This window comes from Ostrinia furnacalis, unplaced genomic scaffold, assembly GCF_004193835.3.
Source record: "Ostrinia furnacalis isolate ACB-3 unplaced genomic scaffold, ASM419383v2 OfSCF4105, whole genome shotgun sequence".
Taxonomy (NCBI): Eukaryota; Metazoa; Arthropoda; class Insecta; order Lepidoptera; family Crambidae; genus Ostrinia; species Ostrinia furnacalis.
Genome location: NW_021134344.1, coordinates 440344 through 460196, shown reverse-complemented (window position 1 = coordinate 460196; position 19853 = coordinate 440344). Strand labels below are relative to the sequence as shown.

At 36.7% G+C, this 19853-nt stretch overlaps 2 protein-coding genes across 3 annotated transcripts; both read left to right on the top strand.

Moving 5' to 3' along the window:
* The first annotated feature begins 209 nt into the window (after nucleotides 1-209).
* LOC114358778 (leucine-rich repeat-containing protein 28-like) lies at nucleotides 210-8042 on the top strand. Of its 2 annotated transcripts, none has more exons than XM_028312823.1 (4): nucleotides 210-784; nucleotides 5497-5647; nucleotides 6613-7137; nucleotides 7836-8042. In XM_028312823.1, the coding sequence occupies exons 1-4, from the start codon at nucleotides 385-387 to the stop codon at nucleotides 7960-7962; spliced, it is 1203 nt and encodes a 400-aa protein (XP_028168624.1). In that variant the 5' UTR covers nucleotides 210-384; the 3' UTR covers nucleotides 7963-8042. The 2 variants fall into 2 exon arrangements, with proteins under 2 accessions (XP_028168624.1, XP_028168623.1); XM_028312822.1 differs by lacking the exon at nucleotides 5497-5647 and adding an exon at nucleotides 2309-2459.
* Nucleotides 8043-8388: 346 nt separating this feature from the next.
* On the top strand, nucleotides 8389-18832 carry LOC114358730 (potassium voltage-gated channel unc-103). Its single transcript, XM_028312767.1, has 8 exons — nucleotides 8389-8570; nucleotides 9113-9281; nucleotides 9843-10148; nucleotides 10609-10810; nucleotides 11324-11415; nucleotides 11671-11856; nucleotides 16528-16717; nucleotides 18495-18832. The coding sequence occupies exons 1-8, from the start codon at nucleotides 8389-8391 to the stop codon at nucleotides 18830-18832; spliced, it is 1665 nt and encodes a 554-aa protein (XP_028168568.1).
* The last annotated feature ends 1021 nt before the right edge of the window (nucleotides 18833-19853 follow it).

Below are 19853 nucleotides of genomic sequence, written 5' to 3'. Positions count from 1 at the left end.
CAAAGTTCCTGATATTAGCGCGTTCAAGTAAACAAATAAACTCTTCAGCTCTATAATATTAGTTAATGGTAAAAATGTTTATTCGTAAAAACCCCATTATTATTAAATAGGTCACCTCTTATCTCTAGTTTATTTTGACGAAAATTTCAATACCAAAGACCTTGCTACAGTTTTAAAAATAACCACCGCTCGTACGGCCGCGGCCTGACGCAGTCTTCTTCGATCGCGTCCATCGGGAACTCGTCCCAAATCAGTTTACAGGCTCGTGGTATGTTTACAAATTACGCAACCCGTGAGTGAATATCTGATAAACAAAATGCACGAGCCATTACACTAGTTATAAATCAAGTAACTGCAGTTATTGAAAAGGAAACAGGAGTTACCATGGATTACAATCAAGATGTATTGCCAGCTAACGTGTTGCATTGGAACTATAGGGGATTCACCGAATTTCCTCTAAGCCGTCTTAGCGGAGAAGAATCAGAAGTGACGGATATTTATTTGAAGGAGAACCTAATATCTCGTGTGCCGAAAGAAATTTGCAGACTGGAGAACCTTGAAAGTCTGTATCTAAGTGGGAATGATATTACCGAACTTCCCAAAGAGATATCCAAGTTGAGATGTCTTAAGTGTTTGGACGTAAGTGGGAATAGGCTGAGAAAGCTTCCGGATGAGGTTGGTGAGATGAGAAGCCTAAAGTTTCTGATATTAGATGAGAACGAGTTGACCGAACTGCCGCTCAGATTGAGCGAACTTCGCGCCCTCCGGTATCTATCGGTTTGTGGTAATCATTTTCTTACATTGACTATTTAATTAAAGAGTACATATTTTACAAAAAACATAGTACATAAATACATAAGATACGACAGTAGGTATCGACAGCTTGATGTTTGTCGTCCGTACTTTACAGTTTTTCGAGAGAAAAAAAAACACTTTATTACACTTAATGATGATTAATTCAAAGTCACTTAACAGCTTTACATAATATTATCTATAACTAGGTATATTACAAATGTGTCTGTTTGTTTCGTTTTCAAACCCTAAATCGCTAATCCTGAGCTAATGTTAGTAACAAATTCCATTGAACTATTTCCATACACTGTAATTTCTTATGAACTTGTAATAGATGTTTTTAGAACAGAAATATAATTCTTATATTTATGCCAATCACCTCAACATTCTTATAAGAAAACATCACTGCCAGAGTAACTCTCCATTAAGCTAACCAAAACAAACAACTGGAATCAAAGTGCTTAGCATTACGTTAACAGTTAACTAATTTCATCATACCACTTTTGGGCATCAATCAAAATCAGTAACACGCCTTTACCAAAATAGTAGCTGTGCCCGCGACTTCCTACGCGTGAAAATAGTTTGGATGGTATTTCCCGTTTTTGCAACATTTGTCTTTACTGCTCCGCCTCTATTAACTGTAGGGTGATGTAATATAGCCTAATGCCTTCCTCGATAAATAGGCTTTCTAACACAAAAAATATTTCAAATCGAACCTGTAGTTTCTGAGATTAGCGCGTTCAAGCAAACAAACTCTTCATCCTTATAATATTCGTACCTATAGATACCTAACCACAGAGTTCTCTCATTAGCTTCTCGAATTAACTATGCCATAGTTAAACCGTGGTTACAGTTGCAAACCGCCCTAGTTAACTCGCTCGTAAACTGTAGGTAGACAGTTAGCTAGGCGCCTCGGTAACCGGTTGTCTACTCTAAATCAAACTTTAACGCTTCCTCATCGATTTTAGTGACCCGATTTGGGAAAAGTTGTAAAAGTGTGTTTGGGAACAGAAATGGTGTTTTGAAAAGTAACAAATCAACGCGCAATCGTGAAATAAACTGGTACACGTTGCATAAAGTTTTTGGAACAACCTTATTTGCTTATATTTTATTTTATTCATTCCATATCCTTTGATAATAAAGGTAATCTAATAATTCCACCAAGAAAAGCCCATATGTACCTAATTGATACCAGAACTCGATTTTTTTTAGAAATATGCAGAAAACACGCACCCAAACAATAGTGTTCTGGGTCATATAAGTAGGTTAGAATCGAACAGGTGACCTCTGGCGAACGTATTAGCGTATGTACGAGTAGTTATTATCCAAGATCTCTCAACCATTGTGTGAAATCAGTCGTTAAAAGTTTGTCAAAGATCAATTCTGATTTATAGAATGTAGGTCCTAACAGTTTTTTCTGGGGTAAATTGTAGAGCTATTTAGTCAAACGGTTAAACTCTAATATATCATATCCAAAAATAATATTAATAATTATGTTAAACTATTACTATTCCAGATAACCAAATCCTATGGCTCCCCCAAAGGCCTGTGTACAACTACCACCACTGTGAGTTCAGATTCTGGAGGAACCTGAGGCTGAAGACGATCCCATACTCGCTATGGTACCACATGTTCCGCGACCAGCAAACCAGAAGTCTGAATATAGGGTACGTTTTATTTTAGTACATCCTTCCTTCTACTTACGAGCAAAAGTATGGAATCTGAAGAATCAGGTTAAAGTTTATAATAGATATCTTTTAAACTGGTACTTTGCTGTGTGTGTATTTACTACATTAACTTTATTGTAGTTACTCTAGTGCCTTAATCTTTAATTGAATAGTACCTAATGAGTAAGTACAGGTTTGCTATTAAAAATAGTATCTATACCTACTCATATTTTTAAATGAACTAATCAATAAAATGTACCACCAGGAAAATGTACCATCCTAAACTGCATCGCACTTAACATAAGGTGTGATTGCGATCAATTACCTGCTTAAAAAACCCCACAGAACTAAAGGTTTAGGCGCATTTAAGTTAGTCCTGACAAATAAGAGAAAGTAATAAATGAATACAGAAGGAATTATTATCTTCTATACTTATAATAAATCTGTAGAGAGGTCAATTCTGTACATGAAATATATTTTCAAAATAACTATCAGGAGGTGATTAGTGATCGATACTGATGCCAAAAATGCAATCAGTAAAATTTTTGTCTGTCTGTCTGTCTGTCCGTCTGTCTGTCTGTCTGTCTGTCTGTATGTTCCTTATAGAAACAAAAACTACTTGACGGATTTTGACGAAACTTGGTACAATTATTCTTCATACTCCTGGGCAGGTTATAGGATACTTAGGAATTCCCACGGGAACGGGAATTAGCGGAAAAATCCTTTTGTATGAAAAATCTAAACCGCTTAAGTTAGACGCTTGAAATTTGGCATGCAGGTACCTTAGTGAACGTAAAGCTTAGTTACAACAGGATATTGCAAAATTCCCGCGGGAACGGGAGTTAGCGGGAAAAAACATTTGTATGAAAAAATCTAAACCGCGTAAGATAGATGAAGGGGGTAAAACGGGATCCACGCGTACGAAGTCGCGGGCGGCCGCTAGTATAAATCGACCCAAATATTCGGTATCAATGCAGATTTATAAACATAAATCTCTGGATTTGCGTCGGTATAACACACCATCAAATAATGAGGTAGCGGTCATCTTTGTAGGAGAAAACGGTGAACCTCCATTAAATATAGACTTCTCTGTACAAGAATATTCTCAACATTTAACTACACTCAAATCAACCAGTCCCAATATTGACCCTTTAACCTTTCCTCTACTTTTTCCTAATGGAGAACTCGGATGGCATGAAAATCTTCAACACAGAGAAGAGAGTCGAACTGCTCGAAGCCGTCTTACAATGTTACAATTTTATCAGTATAGACTTCCTGTTCGTAAAAATTTTAGCCCATTATTTTACGCTGAAAAACGTGATTTTCATATAAAAAATCACGCGTGCGGACGCGTTGTCAGTGTGAAGTGCCGCGCGTGTTTTCTATACAAACTGAGGTACTTGCATACAATGATTAAATCTGTCGCCCCGCGCTCCGCGGCGGAGCGCGGCGCAGTGTGATAACCGCCTTAATAAGAGTTATTTACATAACCTATATTAACGATTGAATTTGATTGTTTTGTTAATTTGTCTTAGTTTATTTTGACTGGTGATTTAAAATAAAAATAATTTGTGTAAAAACTTTTGCAGTTTTTATTTACCATATTTATTAAACACAACTAACGAAGCTATATGAATCTATATTTAATATTCTTTGAGAACCGATGACTACAGAAACATCTATCTACATTTTGCACCTAGAATTGTGTATTATGAGTCAAATTTCACCCGAGCGAAGCCGGGTTTTCATCTAGTTTCTTATAAAAAATATGGGATGCATTTTTGTTTCTGTGGAAAATCCATTTTTGGGAAATAGCGTTAATAAAAGGTATCGTAGTTATATAAAAAATATCATCATTACAAACAGAATATAACTAAACATCATTACAAACAGAATAAAACTAAACAGCTACTTATATAAATTTAGTTACATTCTAAGTACTATAGGTAACAAAATGAGAGAGAATTCGAGAGAATTCTGGTAAGAGTGTAATTCTTTAAGTTATCTGGTCAATAAGAGGTAGAGTCAATATTATAGAAGAAATTCAGTAAGGGGCCATCCATAAAGTACGTCACACGAATTTCATGATTTTTTGACCCCCCCTCCGTCCTTGTCACAGGTGGTCACATTTCTGAGACCCCCCCCCTCCCTATTGTGACGTCACATGTTTAGCAATTTCACATCGAAAAATTATTAAATTAACAGCAGTTCCGAAATTAAGAATTTTTTTTGTTATGAAATCAACATTTATATTAAANAATTAATCTATCTATATAAATAAAAATGAATTGATGTTCGTTAGTCTGATTAAAACTCGAGAACGGCTGGGCCGATTGAGCTGATTTTGGTTTTAAAATGTTTGTCGTAGTCCAGGGTAGGTCTAAACGGTGAGCAAATACGCGCGCGATATTGTTTTTCTGTAACAGACAAAATTCCACGCGAGCGAAGCCGCGGGCGGAAAGCTAGTATGTAATAGAAAGAGAGGTCAATAAGTCAAAATGACTAGCATGCAACTACTCGCGTATAAATTGTAATCACGCACTTATTACAATACATACATGATTAGTCCGTATGCGTACTGGCGATGTATATTTTGGAGGAAGATAATTGACCTAAGTCACTACAAAGTATACGCGAGCAGTACGCAGCGTATGCGTACTGGTCGTGTATAGTTTGGAGGAGCTTAGTAAAAAAAGTCATATCCAAACTATACCTACTCGATTAGTTTCACACCCTTGCGTTCTGGCTATGTATAGAATGGAAAGACGCATCTTCGAATCGGTAGGTAACCCCAAAATGGGGGGAGGGGGTAGGGGGTGCCTTAGGACTTATGACGGAGGGGGGGGGGTGATCGCCCCGGGTGCCAACCCATGCTACGCCGCCACTGATAGAATGTAGGTCCTAACAGTTTTTTCTGGGGTAAATTGTAGAGCTATTTAGTCAAACGATCAAATGATATATTAGTTAGAGTTTAACACTCTAATATTCATGTGCAAAAAACAATATTATTAATTATGTTAAACTATTACTATTCCAGATAACCAAATCCAATGGCTCCCCCAAAAGCCTGTGTACAACTACCACCACTGTGAGTTCAGGTTCTGGAGGAACCTGAGGCTGAAGACGATCCCATACTCGCTATGGTACCACATGTTCCGCGACCAGCAAACCAGAAGTCTGAATATAGGGTACGTTTTATTTTAGTACATCCTTCCTTCTACTTACGAGCAAAAGTATGGAATCTGAAGAATCAGGTTAAAGTTTATAATAGGTATCTTTTAAACTGGCACTTTGCTGTGTGTGTAATTACTTATATTAACTTTATTGTAGTTACTCTAGTGCCTTAATCTTTAATTAAATAGTAGTGAGTACAGCTTGGCTAATAAAAGTATCTATACCTACTCATATTTTTAAATGAACTAATCAATAAAATGTACCACCAGGAAAATGTACCATCCTAAACTGCATCGCACTTAACATAAGGTGTGATTGCGATCAATTACCTGCTTAAAAAACCCCACAGAACTAAAGGTTTAGGCGCATTTAAGTTAGTCCTGACAAATAAGAGAAAGTAATAAATGAATACAGAAGGAATTATTATATAAAATACAAACACAAAGTTAGAATAAAATATAAGCATCCATGAAAGCCATTTCAACTCCTTATACAAATAAATATTTCCCCTTTTGATAAAATAAATAGCTAACAAGCTTATTAAATTTTAATTAGTCGTGGAAGACGATACTCCTTGACAGACAAGTATAATTATCGTAGATTACTCTAAAGACTTTCATTAAAATATAACGTTCATGATGAGCATTTGAAATTTCATTATTTCATTCGTAAAATATTTGATTGTTTGGTCAAAGTGCCGTGTGGTGACGGCAGAGTAGAATACATTTGTCACCAACCCCTACTCTTCCCGCGGGTGTCGTAAGAGGCGACTTAGGGACTACACATCAAACAGAGAATGGGCAGCAGCGCTCTCTAAAAAACATCAATCTTTTAAACTGCGATCTCCAACCCGCCTGCCTAGCGTGGAGATTATGGCAAAACCCTCCACTATAGTGGAGGAGGCTCATAGTCCAGCAGTGGACTGTAAAGGGCTGTTGATGATGATTGGTCAAAGTAAATAACAGTCTTTCTATTTCAGATGCTTAAACGTCCAAACGGATCTTCCAGCAGCAAATAAGAAAATTCGATTAAAAATAGCTCAAGGTTCTAGAGAAAGGGAAATAGATATTAACACTCCTATACAACATGATAAAATAATGGGAAGAAACAAAATCTTTCCACCTAGTCTTTATGAGCTTGCCAGAAGAAAAATATACCAAATCTTAAGTGATATTGCTAAAAGGCACACAGATCATAACGAAATTTCCTCATGGCGAGATTATAATTATAATAATGTAAGAAACCTTGAACAAAACTTCGAAGAATTCAATATTGATAGCAATTATGATATCAATGGAAACAATACTGTAACACCATTGAATAAGATCAGTAATAGTGGAAAAGTAAGAAGTTATTACGTGCCGAGTGATATACTAAATGAACACTTCAGATTTCTACCACAGTTCATGAAGGTTGAGTTGAGTAATGGGCCAGTATCAAGATGTGAAAATGCTTTGTGCAAAATTCCAGTCTTCGACTTTGTATTTTACGAATTCTGTTTTGGGTAAGTAACCTACGCGCCTAAAAACTAAATTACTAGTCTTTTAAAAATGTAACATTGGAGATTATACTTCCTACTAATATAAATAAATGTGAAAGTTTGTAAGGATAGATGTTTGTTACTCTATCACGCAAAAACTGAACGGATTTCGATGAAACTTAACAGTGTTATTGAATAATTACCGACAGTCGAGGTAAAAGTAATAAATTAATTACATTTATCAGTGATTATTTAATCATGTTACCTTAGTAGGTATCTACTAACAAATATCATAAAAGAGAACAACGGCTTGTGTATACCTATAGTGCTCGTGTACAGCCACACATTTGAACGTTTTGATATCATAAATATTCATATAATTTGGCATAATGAGTTTGGACTGTTTCTTGCGTAACATTACTTTGCAATAATGCCCATAACATATTGTTTAGATTTAAAGTGAAAAATAGGTTAAGGGGCCACCCCTAAGCCGCATATTTAGTTTTATGCACACATAAATAATCTCATATTAATCACATTCACCAAATCATGAGGTAATTATTCATAACAACCGGCGATTATTAATAATTTTCACATTTACCGTAACATAAACATCAGACTAACATTTTTATCGACCTGTGACAAACAGAATTTTATGCGGTTTAACAGTTTGACCCAAAAAAGATACAATGACATTATGAAACAAAATTCTTTCATTTCAGGAAAATAGTCCTTATCGACAACATGACCGATGTGATACTCAGTGCAGCTTTTTGCTCCAAAACCTGTGCCGATACGTGGCGAATAGGCAAAGAAGTTATACCCTGGAGTTTGATAGAAGATCATTAATAAGCACAATAATGTTACGGTACAAACGTTGTAGTAGGTATTATTAAAAGTACCTATATCATTATAAAGTTGTTGTTAACGTTTGCATCTATTTTTAAAATAAATTGTGTATTTATTTTTGTTCACAATGTTCTTTACTTGTGTTATTTTAATCCTTATTCCCCTATGTATGTTTTAATCAGACAAATGAATAACCGAAAACCTCCAAGACCAAAAAAATATTTCTGAAATTGAATCTGTAGGCAAAAGTAGCTTTTTCATTATGGTCATCAATATTAATACTTTTTTAAACAGAACCTTTTGCATCTAATTCTTTATGGTCTTAATTTTATCTGTGGGCGATCTGAAAGCCTGTCGAATTTTGGAATTTTCCCAAAACGATAATAGGATTTGTATCAAGCACCTAAAATAAGCAGCAAAATGAAAATGCCCAGAGAGAAAAAGTTTCAGCCCGTACTCATCCCTAACAGTTATTTCCAAGGGCACCAGTGCCATCTGCCAGCCGAAAAACTGTCGGCCTTCGGGATACAATGCTCCAAGTGGCGAAAGTTTATTTTGGACCTCACTACAGTGAGGAGCGATGATATAAGAGCCAGGGATATGTACAAGTTAGTATTACTGTGTTCAATTGTTTGAAAGAAGATCGACATGTCTTATAAAAATATGGGATGCATTGTTGTTTCTGTGGAAAATCCATGTTATCCAAAGGTATCGTAGTTATATAAAAAATATCATCATTACAAACAGAATATAACAAAACATCATTACAAACAGAATAAAACTAAACAGCTACTTGTATAAGTTTAGTTACATACATTCTGAGTACTATAGGTAACAAAATGAGAGAGAATTCGAGAGAATTCTGGTAAGATAATGTAATTCTTTAAGTAGGTACTCTGATCAATAAGAAGTAGAGTCAGTATTATAGAAGAAATTCAGTAAGTAAGTAATAATATCTTAAAAATACCGCATGGTTACTTTAAGATTTTTAAGTTCCCGTCCACTCCTGTCACTCCCATTGTTGCGATACCAATAGTGGTACGGAAATTTTATAAAAATGAATCTTCCTTCTAGTGCCTAGGCAGTAAGTAGGACTGAAAGTTATGTCTCTACTATTAGATGTACAATACATAATGTTTTTTATTTATAGGTCATACGCCGCTCTATGCGCCGAAAAGTACCGCCAGTACGCGTACTACCCCCTATCCATTCACCCTTACAGCAAGTTGAGGCTATGGCTGGAGATACTGTTCGTGCTGTCCATAATGATGTCTAACACCTTCATGGCAATACACTTCAGCGAGACTCGTATACATATGGTAAAAGATATGTCGACAAAGGTAGAAAGTACCTGCCCAACTTATTTCCTGTGTTGAATATTTTTTTTAAGACTACAGACTTTTATATTTAGTCGGCCTATAGTTTGGTCGGCTTCTTGTCTGAGGAATCAGCCGAACCAAATCGTTAGTTTCAACCAAATGAATCCACTCCTGGATAATGCCCACCCCCCAAGGATTTCTATAACGACCGGTCCTGGGTTGCTCGCATACATGTACATAATTACTTACAGCCGATATCACTATCCACCAACAAACAGTCTGTATTTTGCGGGGTGTCATTGAATTAGTGTATTGATCAAACCGACTAGACTGGGGCTTTACGCGAGAAACCCATATTTTACTTGACACTTCAGCTTTTAATGTTCTAATTTATTTATTAATTTGTGGGGGATCAAGATATTGAGTGTGCGATTAGTATCTAGCTCATGGTTAGTACTATCAACTACCATCTTCAAATTGGTAGCCCAACATCCTGGGGGGCACCACGGCCTCCCCGCTATACACGTGCTGAAATTGTAGATACAATAGTTTTCTTTAAAGGACTACGATGTCATCCTGATGTACATTTCGGACGTCCTCATCATGGTTAACATCCTTGCAAACTGCTTCACCGGCTATCTCGAGGGTTACACGTACAAATACGTGGTCCTCGACCTGAAGAGTATATTCTGCAAGTACTCCAGGACTTGGCTCATTGTCGACCTGATAGCTGCAGTGTCATTTCTGCCTGTGATGCTACATATACCAGATGTAACGCCACACCTTATTCTGGAGACTATGAAGATATTTCGACTGCCGGTCCTGTATATCTACATGTATAATATTATGCAAGCTTTCAAGGTTAATGTGAGTGATTTGATTATTTTGATATCTGTCAATAATGAGGTCACAATTAAAACCCGGTCGAGTTAACTGCACTCCTTGCTGGAATGCGACTCTATACGGCAGGGTACTCACCTGCCGTAGCACGTAACGTAGCATGTAACGTAACCAACCTTTAAGTGAGTACGGCTCGTCCACGGTCATCGCGTATCTGGCTGCGAGCTCCTGGATCCTACTGCGAGCCGCCTTTGTGCTCGCAGTGATACCGCCACTCGGCGGGCCGCTACGATCTCCCTGCGAACCACGCGCGAGCAGCTCGCAGCGGGCTCGTGCCTCTCACTTGATACAGTATCTGATACATTACATGCTACACAGCTAGATGAGTACCCTGCTTACCAGAGCGTCGATGTGACATCACAGCTGCCAGGTGCGCAGTTAACTGCTGCTACCAGAGTTGATAATCCATTTGTTTCTTTACATTCAGTTGAAAATGAAAACAATTGTTGAAATATTCATGTTCATATACACGTATGTAGTATGGAACATATACTTGCAATTTGCGACGGAGTATATCCTTGAAGGTTCGTACAGTCCTCAGAATCCCCGTAAATGTTCCTGGATGACAATGGCAAAACTGTGGAATGAGACGTCGGTAGTCCGATTCGTATATTCTTTAGAAAGAGCTAGTAAGTATTGGTCTAGTGTTTAACTCAATCAGTGCCTAATATATTGGAGCGACACGAGGTGTGACATTGACATATTATTATTATGACGTGACAGAGCACACAAATCCGAAGATCTGAAGTCTCACTGACGTTTGACAGTCACAAAATCACCAACCCGTGATGATCCGATACCACAGGCACCGACTTAGTTAAGCCAGAGTAAATACAAATGAGTAGGTCATCTTCATAGAAACGCACGGGCGCGATTTGTATGTGAGCGAGCCAACACGTATGCGGCGCGCGCGCACTCACTGACAAAATTTAGCGGGAAGTTGCGTCGAATTTTTGTCAGTGTGTGCGTGCGCGCCGCATACGTACCTACTTTGGCGCGCTCACATACAAACCGCGCTCGGTGCGTTTCTATAAAGATGACCTACTCATTTGTATTTACTCTGGTTAAGCCCTAGGCCTATCAATACGCGCTACTAACAAAATACTTCACTAAATAAACAAACCACCAATTTCCCTTTTTAGTCAACATGCTAAGGAAGAATTTTAACTTAAACGTTATGAGAGAGGAAGATTGCTATGAAACGTTTTACATAGCGTCATGGCTGATCGCAAAGGTATTGTCTCAGAATGGCATTGTATATTTCCGTATATCGGATCGGATTTTTTACATAATATACTGTAGGAGTTTGCCTAAAGCCGGGTACTCATTAGCGAGCTGTAACCAAAAAACATAGTGCGTGCGTGGTTCGCTGACCTCCGAACAACCTACAAACCACGTACACACTATGTTTTTTGGTTACAGTGCATGCAACGCGACGGTTACAGTTACAGCTCACTAATGAGTATCCGGCTTTATACTTCTGTTATAGCTGCTGGTGTACCATTGCGCGTTCATATACATAATATCAGTATACGGCCAGGAGTCGGCAGCAGCCAAATACTTCACCATGATGCGTCAAGTCGACTTGTACATAAACCAGAGAAAACTCCCGCCCAGGATCAAAAAGAAGATACTCAAATTCTATACAATAAAATATCAGTCCAGCTTTTTTGTGGTAAGTTGTTGGTTTATGCTGGGTTTGTTTGGAAAGACATACTTATCTCGAAAGATGAGTTAATAGAAGCATTCGAAACCCATTACGTAGTTGACTGAGGTCTGACACTTAATTTAGGGAAGGTCTAATTTAATAAATACGGTATGTATAAAAAGAAGAATGTCATGAGATACATTTAGAAATTGTTGCCTATTCCCCAATTTTTAACTATTAATTTTTTTATTTATTTAGGAAAACCAGGGTTTTACAGTGTGTAATAATGACATAAGATAGGCAACGAGTAAACCACTTATAGGTTCCCACAGGTAAAAACAATTTAAAAACTTAAAAAACAAAAAACAACCGGAAAATCGCCCATGCTTTGTAGAGCTCCTTGGAAGAGTCTACTACCAATGGTTGAGATGATGACGATGACGTTGAGCAGTGGCCTAATTCACGTATTTTGACAGTCAAGATCTCGCTGACGTTCAGAAGTCGTCCCATTGAAAAACAGTTCTAAATCCGTATTCACAAGAGTCGTTTTCGATAAAACGATTACTTGATAGGATCGCAACTCAGTGTTTTGTTGTCGTTGAAGTTTTGTTACGTGAATAAGGCTACAGTAAAGTTAAAATGGTACAGGAGCCGCCTGGATGTTGTTTCACTGCAGCAGTGCTATGCGGACAATGAATTATAGTCTATCCCACAGATATGGATTGGAGTAGATACAGCAAGTTGCTCGTCAAAGCGTGCCATTCCGATATGTCCAAATGGACATACATGGTCGAGTGATGTTCACGTTGTTAATTGTAATCCGATTACAACAATCGGTTACGATGATTTTACGAGGACAGTAGTACGAACACGGTAGAAAGAAGAAATTATTAACGGATTGAGAATTGTAATTAACAGCACAAGTAACAAATAATATAATTAGAATAAAGTAGCAGTAGAAGAAGTACAAAGTAGCATTGTTTTTAATACAGGAAATAAAAAATATCGGAAATAGTTATCAGGGAAATAATGATAAAATCACAAAATTTTAACACCAATCCTTCACTAACCAAATGTCACATTATCAATAAGGTTTTGAATTATTTTATTAATAGCAATATTTTTAATTCCTTTAAAAAAACATTAGTTTGATTAACCGCCCACAGAAAATCATTTAAATTAAGTCGTTTAGAAATATCTTCAAAACTAGGTACCTGACTTAGCTTTATGAAACTAAACGTATTGGCAAAACTACGCATTTTTACATTTATTAAAAATAAAAAGCTTGAGTTAGTCCTTATTTTATGAAACTAGGTCAGGTACTAGGATATTTTTAAAAGTATGAAATTAAGTATGAATTACTAGTACTATTTAACATAGTGGAATAACGATCACTACTTTGATATACGCACAATAAAAATATGATTTGCAAATTAATAAGAAAATTTATAGTATAGAATTTATTTTAATCCACAGTTAGACTAGCTATAAATAACAAAATATCAGTTTTATCGGAATTAATTAATTGATGAATCGAGTCACACGATATATTTCGATGACTTTGCGAATGCAGTACGATGATACGATTATTTTTACATTGCGGCAATCACTAAAATTCGCTAAAATGACACTAATGACGTTTAAAAAGTGGCACGCTCGGCTTCATACAATTTTTGACACATGCTGCATCTATCCATATCTGTGGTCTATCCAATATAGCTTGATTAGAATGACAGCTGCCATCAAAAGTAACGACATAACTTTGTAGTAGCACGGTAATAATATCATACAGTATTGTAACTTCATTTAAACGGATGAAACGCGAGCTTTGCTTCGAAATTCAAATCTCGGTATGCGCTCGACATGCAAAAGTCAGGGGTGTCGCGAGTATGCCACAGTAATAAACGGACGATGTGTTGTTTTTTAAACAGTAAGCGCTCTTTTTTTTATAAAAATAATTACAAGTACCTATTTATCAGGGTTTTAGGTAAATGGGTTTATAAACCGACACTTGAGCATGTTAATGTTAACCTATGCATATAAATGGTATGGTGAAGTCGGTGATATCATCGTTTTATTTTTTTTAATTTTCATACAAAATAAAATTTATGAAATCGGATTAGTATGAAAATTTAAATTATTAAAAAGATGATATCAAGTTTCTGACTTCACCATACCATTTATATACCATGGGCTTGTGTCGGCTTATAAACCCATTTACCTAACACCCTGTATAATAAAATCTAAGTCGAGACGCATACGTACATTTTACGGTCGTAAATTTATAAGATTTTTTATTTTACTAAATCTTAACACAAATATATTTTACTAATCACAAAACAACATGCATTTTTATCCTATTTCATTCACAAGGTATTTTGTTTGTCAAAATAAAATGAAAATTACAATCACAAAATACATTCACAATACGTAAAAATGAGGATCATTTCGATTTTTAGCTGTGAATGCAGATTTGTAGGGCTAAGAAATCCTTAATACACAGTCCAAAAATTTTTGTTCTACGACAAAAATTGACGAAGTTATGGCCAAATTACTAAAAAAGTTCACTGACCGCCCGGCGCGGGGACGATGACGTCACTATATCCGATCCGAACGCTGCCGGCGTACTGCGTGGATAGAAAATATTTTTTTCTAGTCAAACTATCAGTTTTAGAAAAAAACTTTTAATGACATTTATTCATCAGAATATAGTAAGCTGTCGATAGGTAATTTTTAAAAATAGGAATTGTGAAAAATCACGCAAAAAATCCATACGCTCATACGATTAAATGGAACGCAGAGACGCGATTGGGGTCTCCGCGGTGGTATATTTGGCGATTTATTCAAATAAAGTGTTCATAAGTGTTGTTAGAGTCATATCTTCTTCCAGTAAAATAGAAAAATGTACAAGTATTAATTTATTTACTTCTAACAATAAGGTATAGCTGAGGTAGATACACTCTGCCTAGGCTACAAGACATTGCTATGAAAATCATTTCGATGTACACGCAATTACCTACCTGTTATTTAGTTTTTCTGAGTTAAACCTACGTACCTACCTATCTATTCGCCGTTCCCATGGGCGGGCCAGCTGCTGCAGGAAAGGACATCTGCTCAATCCTTGAAATCTATTTAATCTTAGCCTGGTAGCTGGGTATGACTCCCCCGCCCCCCTCCTCTCCCCAGGTCATAAGCTGGGCATGACTTCCCCCTCGGCCAGAAGCTGGGTATGACTTGAATCCCCCCTCCCCCCAGGCCAGAAGCTGGGTAAGGCTAGCCCCTTCCCCCAGGCCATAAGCATAAGCTAGGTATGACNCCAGAAACTGGGTATTAGCGTCATAATTATTATGTATTATTATGTTCAATACAAACAATCATTAAGTTACACTCACCCCAACCGCGTCTCCGCATTGCATCGAATCCTATGAAAATGTGGTTTTTGGACATAGCGATACTTATTTTTCACAATTTTTATTTTTAAAAATTACTGGTCGATAGGTTACTTTATTTTGATGAATAAATTTTAAAAAGTTTTTTTTCTAAAACTGATAGTTTAGCTGGAAATAAATATTTTCCATCCCAATAGTATGCCGGCTGCGCTCGATTCGGATATAGTGACGTCACGCGGCCCTGCGTACGTTGACTTTTAGCGGCAAAAACGGCCTATGTTTATTACTTAATATCTTCGTAAGTAATGGTCCGATTTGGATAATTCAAAAAGATTCTTATGTCTTAAAGATTAACGTAGATACTAGTTTTATTGAATTTTCTACAACAGTACTGATCCTCATTCAAAGTAGGCAGATGTAATGAAAATAGGGTCTGCAAGTGGGCAGCCCTATCGCATGTTGTCATACGGTGACGTTCCACGCGGCTGTTGACATTTATTTAAAAAATATGGCCGAGTTGGAATACTGTATAGATAGTATTACCGTGGTAGAAGCGATCAATGAGAGCTAAATATTGGCGGACAAGAAATAATTCACGTCTGACCTACAAACAATATTTTCGACGACAGTGCTTCCAATAAAAATGTTAATTTCGTGTAAATGCAGCGTTAAATACACCAATAAGTAGTAATTCGAAATTATAAAAATCAAGCTAGAGTATTAACGACGTCTCTACAAGGTTATCTCGAGTTACAAAAATGTTAGTGATGGGACATAATAATATCGACAAATGTCATATTAAATTAAAACAATTTTTTTAACATATTTAACTAAATTGTTTTCTAACTAATTTTTTAACATATTTAAGTCAAGTTATACGTTTTTCTAAATGTTCACTATTAAAAACCAAAAAGCATTTCATTCTTAAATAATCAAACATCGGAAATTAATCACCGGTAATTTTTTGGGTATTCATAGCACCGTTGCTCTAGAAGAGATGCCCACCGCCTTCTAGCGAGAGGAAAAAGCCACTGAAGAACACTGATGATAATGACTACGACTTAGGTTGTACACCCTTGACATGAATTTTAAATTTTACTGTCTTTAAATTAAAATTACTTATAATTGTCATTTTTATGAATAAAGATATGAAGAAAAATTGGGTGCATTTTTTTATATCATTTTTTCGAAAACTTATCGATACATCTATGTGAACCGTACGAAACATACCCAGCGCTAGTCACAGCTGTCATTCTAATCAAGCTATTTTGGATAGACTATAATATTAATTGACAACTTACCCAAATAGGAAGCGCCGATCCTGGCCTGCGTATCGGGCCAGCTCCGGGAAGACATCATTATGCACACAGGAAGACAGCTGGTGCGAGAGCTGGAGTTCCTCAAGCAAATGCCGCGGACGCTGCTGCTGCAGATCGGCTTCAAGCTCAAGCTGGTCATATTCATCGCTGGAGACATTATTTACAAGATCAACACTGTTGGTGAGTGGTAGTAGTAAATTGTTTAGCGAAAGACGCCTATCTGGCAGAAAGCTTTTTTTGGTGAATTTTATATTACTTGGCTGTGTTGCGAACAAGTCTATCATATTGTTACCGTTTTCAATTGATGCATCTCATTGTGCCAAATAAAAAAAAACAATTACAACTACAAAAATTGAACATGTAGATTACAATAGTAAGGTAGGTGAGGATTTCTCAAAAAAAAATGTACATTTTGAAAAAAAAAAGTGTGCTTTGAAACAGTTCAAAAGTTTTATATTTATAAATCATCACACAAAAAAAACACACACACAATTTTGAAGGATGAATATTAATCTTTAAGATAACGAAGAAATAAAGCTGTAATCCTACTTATTAGCAAATATTTAGATATTTTAAAAATAGTCCNTTTTTGCTAATTTAAAAAGATCATTTAAATACATGCCTTTAATAAATACGGTATGTATAAAAACAGAATGTCATGAGATACATTTAGAAATTGTTGCCTATTCCCCAATTTTTAACTATTTTTTTTTTATTTATTTAGGAAAACCAGGGTTTTACAGTGTGTAATAATGACATAAGATAGGCAACGAGTAAACCACTTATAGGTTCCCACAGGTAAAAACAATTTAAAAACTTAAAAAACAAAAAACAACCGGAAAATCGCCCATGCTTTGTAGAGCTCCTTGGAAGAGTCTACTACCAATGGTTGAGATGATGACGATGACGTTGAGCAGTGGCCTAATTCACGTATTTTGACAGTCAAGATCTCGCTGACGTTCAGAAGTCGTCCCATTGAAAAACAGTTCTAAATCCGTATTCACAAGGGTCGTTTTCGATAAAACGATTACTCGTTAGGATCGCAACTCAGTGTTTTGTTGTCCTTGAAGTTTTGTTACGTCGTCCCATTGAAAAACATTTCTAAATCCGTGTTCACAAGGGTCATTTGGATAGAACGATTACTCGATAGGATCGCAACTCAGTATTTGTTGTCGTAGAAGTTTTGTTACGTGAAAAAGGCTACAGTTAAAGTTAAAATGGTACAGGAGCCTCCTCGATGTTGTTTCACTGCAGCAGTGCTATACGGACAATGAATTAAAATTAATAGACAACTTACTCAAATAGGAAGCGCCGATCCTAGCCTGTGTATCGGGCCAGCTCCGGGAAGACATCATTATGCACACAGGAAGACAGCTGGTGCGAGAGCTGGAGTTCCTCAAGCAAATGCCGCGGACGCTGCTGCTGCAGATCGGCTTCAAGCTCAAGCTGGTCATATTCATCGCTGGAGACATTATTTACAAGATCAACACTGTTGGTGAGCGCTTGTAGCAAATTGTTTAGCGAAAGACGCCTATTTGGCAGAAAGCTTCTTACGGTGTACTTTATTTTAGTTGGCTGTATTGCGAACAAGTATATGTCATAGTGCCAATTAAAAAAAACGTTAGAACTACAAAAATTGAACATGTAGATTACAATGGTGAGGTAGGTACTTACAGTCTTTCACAAAAGTGTTCACAAACCAATCATAACTTTCAAAGCACGGAATCTTTTCGGACGATTTGGATATTCAAACCTATACTATCCTTATCCTATTGAAGTTGGTCCAATCTAGAAATCTAATCCAAAACACAGACCGAAAGCCGCAACCCATTACGAGTAAAAACTTTATTGCACACAAAAAAATGCAGTACAAAAGGCGAACTTACCCTTCTCACCTTTGGGCCAAACAGAAACTGAGTAGGCGTTCAAAGTGCTAACCTTCAATGTAATTTCCCAGGCGACTGCCTCTACTTCATCGACAAAGGCACTGTGGCCATCTACTCCGAATCAGGCAAAGAGGTCTGCCATCTTGAAGACGGGGATTTCTTCGGCGAGATCGCTCTTGTAATGAAACATCGCTTACGAACCGTGTCCGTTGTAGCTGTCACCAATTGCGAACTCTTTAGACTGAACAGAGAAGACTTCAACTCCTCAATAGCGTGCTACCCGACAGTGTATGAGCACATAAAGAAGGTAGCAATACAAAGACATGAGAGGACTTGCGTGCTTGATGAGAATCACAAGACTGAGATGAGAAATGTTGATAGGTATAAAGACCATTTGAAGGATTCTTGAATTACTTTCGTAAAGGCCTATTCAGACCTAAGCGGTATTCGCTACCGTCTGCGGCAGAGAAAACCCAGTGGGTATGCGGTAATAATACTGTTCAGACCTAAGCGGTATTCGCTACCGTCTGCGGCAGAGAAAACGCTCTAGCCGCGGTACTTGATACTAAATACCTGAGCGAAACCCGCGCGGTATGTACCTCTACCCACAGCAGCAGCGAATATCGCTCAGGTTTGAATAGGCCTTAATATAAAATAATGACAGGCAGTAGGGATTTAGTCATACATAGGCAGAGTGCCTGTGAACGGTGTTTTATTTTTGAAAATCAGTGTTAAAGGACTAGCAAGTCCTGACTGATCTCATGTTATAGATTCTAAGAAATGGAATTATTTTAATATTTTAAAAGTAATTATTTAAGTTCGATTAGGGAATAACTTACTGAGAAGAAAAATAAAAGAAGTTTTAAAATTTTACTTTTTATTTTATTTAAAACCAGCCACCATAATTTAAGCGTAGAATCGAGCGTAATAATTTATGAGAATCAAAAATACTGATTGTGACGATAACAAAGAAGTGTAAAATGACGTAGGTATTTCAAAAACATACAAATCACAACCATAAAAATATAACAGCCTGTTAATTTACCGCGATTAATTTAATAACAAGTAAATAAGAACCTACATTTCGAAAAGAACATAATGCCCAAAATGATGACGGCTTGGAAAACTTTTATTGTCTTTCGGATAAACAAAAACAAGCATGTTAAATATAAATTCTAACCAGCTGGGCTACTCCAAAACGCGTTCTATCTGTCACTGTCGCTCATGCTGGCATTTCGCTTTGCGTGAGAAGGATGGCAACATTCGATAACGTTAGGATAACGTTTTTCGGAGTAACCCCCCAGTTCTAAATCCATAGTAAATATAGACTTTTCAGAAAAAACATGTATATAAATCGTATTGTTCATCTTTTGTTCAAGTAACAGTCAATTTTTGTATTTACCGTGGATTTAGTTTTTGATTTCGTAGTT